This window comes from Mustela nigripes, chromosome 10 (assembly GCF_022355385.1).
Source record: "Mustela nigripes isolate SB6536 chromosome 10, MUSNIG.SB6536, whole genome shotgun sequence".
NCBI lineage: Eukaryota > Metazoa > Chordata > Mammalia > Carnivora > Mustelidae > Mustela > Mustela nigripes.
The window spans coordinates 66,361,805-66,371,561 of NC_081566.1; the positions used below are offsets into that span (position 1 = coordinate 66,361,805).

Below are 9,757 nucleotides of genomic sequence, written 5' to 3' on the forward strand. Positions count from 1 at the left end.
GGGGGGGGGGGGGGGGGGGGGGGGGGGGGGGGGGGGGGGACGGAGGCGACTCTTGCCGGCGGGAAGGGTGTTTCTCATGGGATCATCCGAGGGGAACTCCTGGGCGCTCCGCGCAGCGGGGATGGGAGAGAATCCGGTGGAGGAAGGACCCGCGGGGAGTCCCCAGTCCTTCCAGCGGGGGAGGAGGCTCTGCGCCTTCCGTGGGCCCCGACGTGCCTGCAGAGGACGCGCTGCATCCGGAACGACGGGACAAGGAGCGCCTGCCCCACTGCGCCGCGACTCTGCTGCAGCCCCGCAGCCCGCGATCTCGCCCACGGCCCGAGCGGGTCCGAGCTGGAAGGGAGCCCCACGGTGTGCAGCGCCGAGCCACGGACGAGCGCGGGGACCGCACGCTTGCTTCGAACCGGACCAAACACGGCACCTTCCAGGAGCCCGTTCTCTCCGCGTCCGGCCGCGCCCAGGCCCCGCCGGGCTTCTGCGCCCAGGACTCGGCGCGCCCGGGGCTCCCCGCCCACGCCCCCTTCTCTCCCCGACGGCCTTGGCCTTCGCGGCTCGCAGCAGCGGACAAGCGCAGACCAGCAGGCCGGCGGGTCCCAGCTCAGGGCGACGGCGCTCCACAGTCGGGGCCGGCCGCTCCCGCCGCGGGCTTCCCGGGAGCGGGCGGACCCCCGCACCTCCAGGGTCCCGGCCCGACTCCGGTTAGCACGAGGTCGTCTGGGCCGGGTTGACTCCCACCCCCTTCAGCGCACCCCACCGACGCCGGCGCGCCAGGTCCGTCCCACCCGGCCAGCGCCCGCCACCCGCCCGCGCGGGGAACCGCAGCGGCTGCTGCCCCGTCCGCAAACCCGCGAGCGCCCCCCCCGCCTGACGTCACAGACACGCCCCGGAACCGCCCCCTCCCGCCCCTCCGGGAGGACCCACGTTCACCGCGGGGCACCGACGAGGTCGCTTTTAGTCCGTGCGCCTCGGCGCGCACCCGAGGAGGGAAGCCTGCAGACCGGCTCGGCCTGGTCTCGGCTGTTCTGTCTCTCCGGGTTTCCAGGGCTGCGTGGCGCAATCGTGAGGCTCAGCTCGCGGCATTTCAGGGCTTCACCCCCTACAAGAGAATGGTTGTGTCCGGATGACGTCAGGCTCCGGGCGGGGCCGAGCCGTTCCGAGGGAGCTCCGCGCGGGACCGTCCTTCGGGCGGAGCCACGCCCTCCGTCGGCGTGCGGCGGCGGGGGCGTGTCCACGGCGGCCCTCTCTGCGGCTGCGCGGGCGCTGTCCCGGGGTCCCGGCGCGGGCGGGATCCTGGACGGCGGCGGGAAGGCGGCCGCATGGCTCCGCAGCGAGGAGTCCCGTGCCTGGTGCTGCTGGTCAGCGGGAAGAGGAAGTCCGGGAAGGATTTCGTGGCCGAGGCGCTGCGGAGCAGGTGTCCGCGGGGCGGGGCGGAGGGGCGCCCGGTGGCGCGAGGGCTGGGCTCGGGGAGGCGTTCGCGGGCGTCCGGGAGCAGGTGACAGCTTCAGCGGCGGCTGTCGGGAGTGCGTCCCCTCTGCTCTAGCTCCCGGTGCTGTGATCGGAGCAGTAATGCCGGGCCGGGCCGGGGGCGGGGGAGTTGCTGGACGAGGTCGTGGGGGCCCCGGGCAGAGGTCGCCCTGGGCTCACACCAGGGACCCAAACCCCTTTCCCTTAGCTGCATTTCTCCTTGTCCCCCCCACCCCCACCCCCGCACACGCGAGTCAGGTAGGCGTCAGAAGCAGGGCCTGTGCAGGTGCACCCCCGGGGTTTGCAGCCTGACTTTCCGCCTCCCCGTTCTGGATCTTGCAGAGTCCTAGCCACTGGCGTCCCAGTCTCCTCATCTGCGAATGGAGATCGGTCTAGGCTGCGCCTAAGGCTTCCAGGAGTCATGCCTGCGAAGAGCTTAGAACAGTCCTTGGCGCCGGGGAGAGGCGGGAGCGGGATGGTGGCTGTTACTCCCCGCCCTGTTGCTTTGGGGCCATCTGTTCCCACCCTCCGGCTCCTCACCTGAATGGTGGAGATCAGAGCGCTGGTCTCCCTGGTCAGTGTGGAAGAGTCTGTGAGCTGCTCGAGGACAGGGCAGGAGCGGTGTGTTCCCGGGGTCCAGATCCCGAGCCCCACAAATGGCCGGTGGAGTAACTCAACAGGGGAGTGTATGAGTGATTCATGCTGTGGTGACCTCGTTGGTGGAGACCGAGAGACCCTGGCTGTGCGAGAACTAGGCCTGGGGCCCTGCAGTAACCTCATCCAGGGAATATGGCCAGTGGAATTCTGGTCCTGTTTGTCCTACTTGTTAGTGTTAGGACTGTTGACCTGCCCCTGTTTCCCAGTAATCCCACAGGACACAACAGAAAGTGCTGTCCCCACCGTATAGGTGAAGAGTTACCGTCAGGAGGAGGTGTGACAGTCACAGAGATGCACAGCAGAAATGCGACTTCAGAGGGCTGCCTGGCTGGCTCAGTCAGTAGTGCCTGTGACTCAGACTCTTGCTCTCAGGGTCATGAGTTCAAGCCTGGTAGGGCCTCCTGAAAAATCAGAAAGAAAGAAGGAAAAAGGAAAGGGGACCTCAATGCCCTGGACTTGTTAGGGTCCTGGAAACTAGGTTAACTGGGTTTGGTTCTGCCCGTCCTGCAGACTTGGCGAGGATGTCTGTGCCGTCCTCCGACTCTCGGGTCCACTCAAGGAACAGTACGCTCAGGTAGGCCAGAGCTCTGTGGCGGCGGGTGGGTCGGGAGGAGCCTGCTCATGTGCCGGCTGTCATCCTGAGCACAGTGCCCACGAGCGCTGGCGGCAGGGGGTGCACAGCTCTTGCTTTTCTGTGGCGTGACTGCTGGGGACATTTGCTCCTTAAGCTTCTGGCCACCCCCCAAGAGTAGGTTCAGGAAAGCCTGTTCAGGAGAGGCTGGAGAAGCGAGCTGCCTGATCTGAGGCTGGGTTATTGTGAGGGCCTGGGATTCTTCCTCGAGACGTTGAATCATCTGGGGTGTCAAGATATCTCATTAAGTGAAAAGCAAGATATAGGACTGTGCACAGAGAACGCTACATTTGTATAGAAATGGAGAAAAGGGGCGCCTGGGTGGCTCAGTGGGTTAAGCCTCTGCTTTCGGCTTGGGTCATGATCCCAGGGTCCTGGGATTGAGCCCCGCATCGGGCTCTGCTCGGCAGGAAGCCTGCTTCCTCCTCTCTCTCTGCCTGCCTCTCTGCTTACTTGTGATCTCTCTGTGTCAAATAAATAAATAAAATCTTAAAAAAAAATTTTTTTTAAATCAAAAAAAAATAAAAGGAGAAAAGTTGTAAATATATTTGCTTATATTTTCAGCCACATAACAAGTATTTCTGGGGGGCTTGGGGTGTGAGAAGCCAGGGTGGGGTACGTAGGAGGCTATGTCGTCGGCCTCCAGGGAGGGGAGCAGTGGTGGGAGAGAGATCTTTCACTGTAAACAAATATGTATCTTTTGAATTTTGAACCATATGGATTAAAAAAAAAAAAAAGCATTGTAAAAAAACACACGGGACCTCTTAGAGCCTTGGTGTTCAGGCAGGAAGCCCCGAGGGCGAGACCACCTTCCCAGACTGGGAGAGGCGCTCGCTGCTTACATTTCTGCCCCTGGCTTCTGGGTGTGCCTGTCCAGGGACCTGTGCGCCCAGCCCCTTGTTCAGTTGGCCTGAGTCTGGCCTTCTGGGGCGACTCAAAATGAATTCGTCTGCCTCCTTCCGTGCATCAGCCGCCCTGTCCGTATTCTCTTCCATTTGATCTTTGCCCTCCAGCTGAACAGACCCATTTGTAGGATGGCAGCCTTGGAGGGCTTCCTGAGGAGAACGGGGGCAGGGGGTATTTTTATTTAGTTATTAATTATTATTATTTTTTAATAAGATTTTATTCATTTATTTGACAGAGAGACATCACAAGTAGGTATAGAGACAGGCAGACAGAGGGGGAAAGCAGGCTCCCCGCTGAGCACGGACCCCCGATGTGGGGCTCGATCCCAGGACCCTGAGATCATGACCTGAGCCGAAGGCAGGCACTTCACCCACTGGGCCCCCCAGGCGCCCCAGGAGTTTGCATTTTTAAAACCTCAATAGGTAACTAACTGGTCAGCCACCCCTACATCTCCCACTCCCATTAAAAAAACAAAATCCGAGGCATCTGTCTGGCGTAGTGGGTGGAGCCTGTGACTCCTAATCTCATGGTTGGGAGTTCAAGCCCCATGGTGGGTGTGGAGCCTACTTTCAACAACCCTCTGGAACGAGTGTTAATGTGTTGTTTTGTTAAGTCACAGCGGGGACTGTAATTGAAAAGCAGAACACAATGCTCCTGGTGGGCCCTCCTCCCGTGCTCTGGAGTACCTAGTGGGGACCTAGTTTCCCTGCTTAGGGTGGCACAGGAAGGTCGAGGCCCTTCAGTCTGCAGACAAAGAAACTGAGTCTGGGAAGGTCCAGCTGCAGCGAGTTAGAGGAGCCAGAAGCTGCCCCGAGTGGCGAGTTTCAGACTCCTTTCCGCCCTGGCGCCCCTGGGAGGACCCCTCCTGTCCTCTGTGTCCCCAGGAAAGGGAAAGCAAGCAAGGGTGGCCTGAGCGGATGCTCCAAGCCGCCCCTCTTGCCCCCAGGAGTCCTTGGAGCCAGATGGAGGAGCCTGGGGCGGGGGGTGGGGGTCTGTGTGCTGGGCATGCGCTGTGTTCAGGTTTCTTGCTTTGCTGGAGGTCAAGCCGGTGCCCAGGGGGATGCAGACTCATTTCAGGGCTAGTTTAAGCCAGAAATACTTGGGGAGGTAAAGCTGTTGCAAGAGAGAAAAGCCACATCACACGTTTTAAAGCTAAACCGGAACGACTTCCAGATCGCCCAGGCTTGTCGTCCATCTGCTGCTCTTGGGGATTTCTGTTTCCAGCTCCCTGTCCCTGCAGACCTGGGTCTTGGTGGCAACCTCCTGGTCCTTGCACTGCCCCTGCGGGGTGGGAGGGGGAGGGCGGGGATGGCCCTTCCCTCTTTCAGGAGAGACCGGGGAGGCGGAGGCCGGTGGTGTGGACATTGTGCTCTCTGGGCAGGAGCATGGCCTGGACTTCCAGAGACTCCTGGACGCCAGTGCCTACAAGGAGGCCTACCGGAGGGACATGATCCGCTGGGGGGAGGAGAAGCGCCAGGCAGACCCAGGCTTCTTCTGCAGGAAGGTCGTGGAGGGCGTCTCTCAGCCCATCTGGGTGAGTGGCTCAGCGGCCTTTGGCCACTCGCCCTCTCTGTCCGCGTCTTCACTGCCTTCCCCTGAATCTCACCGATGGTGTGAGCTCTGGCCCTGGCCCTGGCTTCCGTCCTCGTCCCCTACGGTCCCTTCCCCACCCAGCAGCCAGAACGGCAGTTTGGGGACGATCCAAGACCAGTCACTGCTTTGCTGAGAACCTTTGTCCATTGTTCTGTTGAACCACACTGACGTCTGGAACAGACTTCCAGGCTCTGAGCTGTCCGGTCCTGCTGCCCATTAGCCACCCTGCTCCTTATGCTGCAGCTGCGTCAGCTTCTCTCCGTCCTGCGAGTCAGCCTCCTCCTGGGGTCAGGGCCTTCGTGGGTGTTCTGCCTGCTGGAGACGCCCCTTCTTTCCCTCCTCACTGGGTTCACCCCACCCTGGCTTGCACGCCGCCTCCACCAGGAAGCCTTCCCTGATACCCGGGTCTGGACTGATGCTTGCCATCCAGTGCTTCCATAGCACCAAACCCCTTTCCGACCTCCTCGTTCTGGCAGCCCGTATGCTATGTACCGGCCTGGCTCCTGGCAATGTGGAGGGTTCGTCACGGCGAACATACACCAAAGTCCCTGCTCTCGGGGAACTTCCGTTATCACTCAGGCTGGAGGGAGTTAGGAAGACAGAACACGTCAGGTGGGGGTCGATACGCAGCAGCAAGACAAAGCAGGCCAGGGCTGTGAGGAGGCTTCCCCGGACCCCACGGCACTTGAGCAGGGCCTGAGCCACGTAGGAATTCGTGAGTGGGGGGCAAGCGGCAGGCGGTGAGGCTGAGTCAAGCCGGTGCTTTGGAAGAGCGGGGTCTGGGCTCCCGGGAGACACCTGAACGGGGGAGAGGCATAGGGGTCAGGGGAGGAAGTGGAGGCCAGGGGGCGGGTCTTTCTGGACAGGTAGAGGGGCCGGGGCAGCCGGACAGACAAGGGTTTTCTGAGCCGGGGGAGGTGTGGGGACAGGATTGGGAGCTCGGTGTCGCTGAGGGGCACCATGGCACGGCTGGGCTGGAAGCTGCCAGATTGACGTCTGGGCTCTGAGGCGGTGAGCACCAGGTCCGTGCCTTCCCCGCACCGGCCGAGTGCCTGCACACCAGTGTCGCTGTGACGTGCACGTGGCTCCTGGGGAGCGAGTGTGTCAGCATCAGCACCAGCCGCTGGTCCCTCCGTTTGCCGCTTGGCTGGTTCGTGGAGCATGTGCGGCTGCTGGGAGCGTCCCCAAGGCCTTCCGTCGTGGAGTGGACTCCGGGGAGGGCAGCTGACGAGCAGCCTAACAGATGGTGATGGTTTCAGGGCCCTGCTGCTTGGCCGGACGTCCCCAGCGTGGCGGGGGTGGTGGGAGGCAGGGTGGTAGGAAGCGTCCTGCAGGAGGAACACTGGGACAGAGATTTCTGCCGGCAAGGGAGCCTGGCCCGTGCTTGGCCGGGCAGCAGGGGCCACGTGCGTCCCCAAGAGCACGTGGGTGGTATGTCTGGGGACAGACCAGAGGGGTCCGGTGGGAGGGGGGTGCAGGAACACTGTGGGTTCCAGGTCGTGTAGGGCCCTATAAGCTGGCTGTAGACTTCAGATTTTCTTAGAGCATTGAGAGGCCTCTGAGGGGTTTAGGCAGTGATCTGTCTTCGGTGTTAGAAAGTGTTGGGAGCATCTCTGTTTCTGGCCTCAGTCTGTTCATCTGCAACACACAGTGTTGGACCTGCTGATCTGACCTCCAAGCCTGAGCCTCTGCTTCAGCTCAGCAGCGGCCCCAGGATGAGGCGGGTCCATGGCGACTGGGAGGGTGACCTGCAAGTGGGGGACAGTGGTGACCATGGGGTCACGGGGGACACCTGTCTGGCTTTGCCAGCCCCTCCTAGCTCTCTATGCTGGCTTGTGTCGGAGGGTGGGGGGCTGTGTCTTCCCACCACCGCCAGGGGCCCTGTCCCTCTGCCCTCTGTCCGCTGGTCACCCGCCTGTGCTCTTTCCTGCAGCTGGTGAGTGACACGCGGAGGCTGTCAGACATCCAGTGGTTCCGGGAGGCCTATGGGGCTATGACACAGACAGTGCGCGTGGTGGCCTCGGAGCAGAGCCGACAGCAGCGCGGCTGGGAGTTCACCCCAGGTGAGCCGCGCACGGCCTTCGTCCCAGCCCCCAGGCTCCGTCTGTGCTCTTCCTGGCAGGCTGTGGGGGACAGAGCCAAGCAGGGTAAGGGGATCTGGGGCCTGGAGCTCAAGACTGCCCCGTAAGAGACTGGAGTGGGGTTGGGGAGGGTGTCCTTGGGGCTGACGGTTTGTCCATGACCGTGGCCTGGTGCCCTTACCTGGGCTGGCCCCTCTAGGCCAGTGGGACCCGCTGCTGGGTCCTTTACCTCTGCCTCCGGGTGTTTGATGAGCAGCATGTCTGTGTGGAGCAGGCGATCCTGGGTCCTGCCCTGTGGCTTCTTTGTGCCCGAGGTCCCAGGACCCAGCGGGCGCTGCTCTGGGAGGCTGCTGCCCCCCGGGTGTCTGCTGCAGGCAGGCCTGTGCTGGCGTTTCGCACGCACCATCTCACTCTGCGGTTCGTGAACCTGCCCAGCAGACCCTCCCCAGAGGGTGGGATCAGAGGCTTCCCGTAAGCTGGAAGCCACCCGTGCCGCTGGGTTCTGTGGTTCCAGAAGACCCATCTACACTCCGTGGACAGTGGCCACAAAGGGCAAAGTCAGTGGACACTCTGGGGGCGCTTGGCCAGCTGGGGGTGGGTGCAGGAGGCTCTCCGGTGGCACGAGGGAGGCCAGGAGGGGCAGCTCCATCTGGGGCCAGCAGGCCCGCATGCCCAGGGGCCGCCTGCGTGGATGGGGCCTGACCTCACCATGCCCCTGCGCAGGGGTTGATGATGCCGAGTCAGAGTGTGGCCTCGACGACTTTGGGGCCTTCGACTGGGTCCTTGAGAACCATGGGGACGAGCGGCGCCTGGAGGAGCAGCTGGAGAACCTGGTGGCGTTTGTCCAGTCCCGGCGTCCGTGCCAGGTCCCGGGAGCGGCGGACGTGTGGTCTCCGACGCCGGCTGAGGGCCCGGCGGATGCCTGACAAGCCAGGACACGGCAGGGACCTCGCCGCGGGCACAGGACCGCCCCACCTCTTTAGGAGGAGACCGAAGGGCAAAGAGAGGCCCCCGGCGCCCACCCGGCCGCCCTGTCTGGACGCCCTCAGCCCAGGGCTCCCAAGCCTAATAAACCGTCCTGGAGCGCACTCAGCCGCCCACGGCTCTCACTCCCCGGATGCCAGCACAGCCGTGTGGGGACCGGATGGCTGGGGGCGCGGTGGGCCCCGCTCTGGCTCCCATCTGGGTGGCCGTGTCCTGCAGAGCGCGGCCTGAGCCACGTGGGAGGTAGGCCTGCGTGTGAGGGAGGCAGGTTTGGGTTCTGGCGGTCTTGTCTTCAGGGACGGCCCCATGAGAGGCTCCAGGTGCTACGCCACCAGCAAGTGCCCAGAGGGCCTGGGGTGCTATAGAGCCACAGCAGTGTTGGAGATCCACGGACTCCCTGGAACCGTGGTGTGGCCCTGGGCTGGTCACGTCACTGGAGCGAGCCTCTGCCTGCCCATGGTGGGCTTTGGACATGACCTGTTTTATTTTACTTTATTTTATTTTATATTTTATGTTATTTATATTGTTATTTATGTTATTTATTTATTTAAAGATTTTATTTATTTATTTGACAGACAGAGATCACAAGTAGGCAGAGAGGCAGGCAGAGAGAGAGGGGGAAGCAGGCTCCCTGCTGAGCAGAGAACCCGATGCGGGGTTTCAATCCCAGGACCCTGGGACCATGACCTGCGCTGAAGGCAGAGGCTTAACCCACTGAACTACCCAGGCGCCCAAGTTTTTTTTGTGTGTTGTTTTTTTTTTTTTTTTTTTGAATTTATTTATTTGGCGTGTGGGGAGAGATCACAAGCAGGGGGAGTGGCAGGCAGAGGGAGAGGGGGAAGCAGTCTCCCCACTGAGCATGGAGGCCGATGCGGGGCTCCATCCCAGGACCCTGGGATCATGACCTGAGCTGAAGGCAGAGGCTTTAACCCACTGAGCCACCTAGGTCCCCCATGTTACTTATTTTTAAAGATTTCATGTATTTGAGAGAGAGCGAGAGAGACCAGAAGCCGGAGGGAGGGAGAAGCAGGCTCCCTGCTGACCCGGGAGCCCGATGCGGGGCTTGAACCTGGGACCCAGGATCGCAGCCCCAGCCGAAGGCAGTCACTTCACCAGCTGCGCCCCCCAGGCGTCCCTATTTTGTTATTTTTATTTTTATTTTTAATTTTTATTATTTTTTTAAGATTTTATTTATTTATTTGTCAGAGAGCGAGCGAGCAAGAGCGAGCACAGGCAGTCAGAGTGGCAGGCAGAGTCAGAGGGAGAAGCAGGCTCCCTGCGGAGCAAGGATCCCGATGTGGGACTCGATCCCAGGACGCTGGGATCATGACCTGAGCCGAAGGCAGCTGCTTAACCAACTGAGCCACCCAGGTGTCCCTATTTTGTTATTTTTAAAAGATACTTTATTTCTTTTACTTTAAAGAGAGATGGGGGAGGGGCA

The 9,757-nt window shown here is 61.5% G+C and overlaps 1 protein-coding gene across 2 annotated transcripts; it reads left to right on the top strand.

Annotated features, from left to right (window-relative positions):
- The first annotated feature begins 1,219 nt into the window (after positions 1–1,219).
- Positions 1,220–8,420, top strand: PMVK (phosphomevalonate kinase). 2 transcript variants are annotated; one of them, XM_059413839.1, is made up of 5 exons: positions 1,220–1,411; positions 2,632–2,695; positions 5,040–5,192; positions 7,185–7,314; positions 8,056–8,420. In XM_059413839.1, the coding sequence occupies exons 1-5, from the start codon at positions 1,317–1,319 to the stop codon at positions 8,256–8,258; spliced, it is 645 nt and encodes a 214-aa protein (XP_059269822.1). In that variant the 5' UTR covers positions 1,220–1,316; the 3' UTR covers positions 8,259–8,420. The 2 variants fall into 2 exon arrangements, with proteins under 2 accessions (XP_059269822.1, XP_059269823.1); XM_059413840.1 differs by lacking the exon at positions 1,220–1,411 and having other exon boundaries at positions 2,643–2,695; positions 5,159–5,192.
- The last annotated feature ends 1,337 nt before the right edge of the window (positions 8,421–9,757 follow it).

Excerpts from the sequence above, each read along its gene's own strand:
- PMVK (XM_059413839.1), top strand. The coding sequence starts at position 1,317 with ATGGCTCCGCAGCGAGGAGTCCCGTGCCTGGTGCTGCTGGTCAGCGGG. Across the intron at positions 5,193-7,184 it reads GCGTCTCTCAGCCCATCTGG|CTGGTGAGTGACACGCGGAG; the intron begins GTGAGTGGCTCA and ends TCTTTCCTGCAG. Across the intron at positions 7,315-8,055 it reads CGGCTGGGAGTTCACCCCAG|GGGTTGATGATGCCGAGTCA; the intron begins GTGAGCCGCGCA and ends GCCCCTGCGCAG.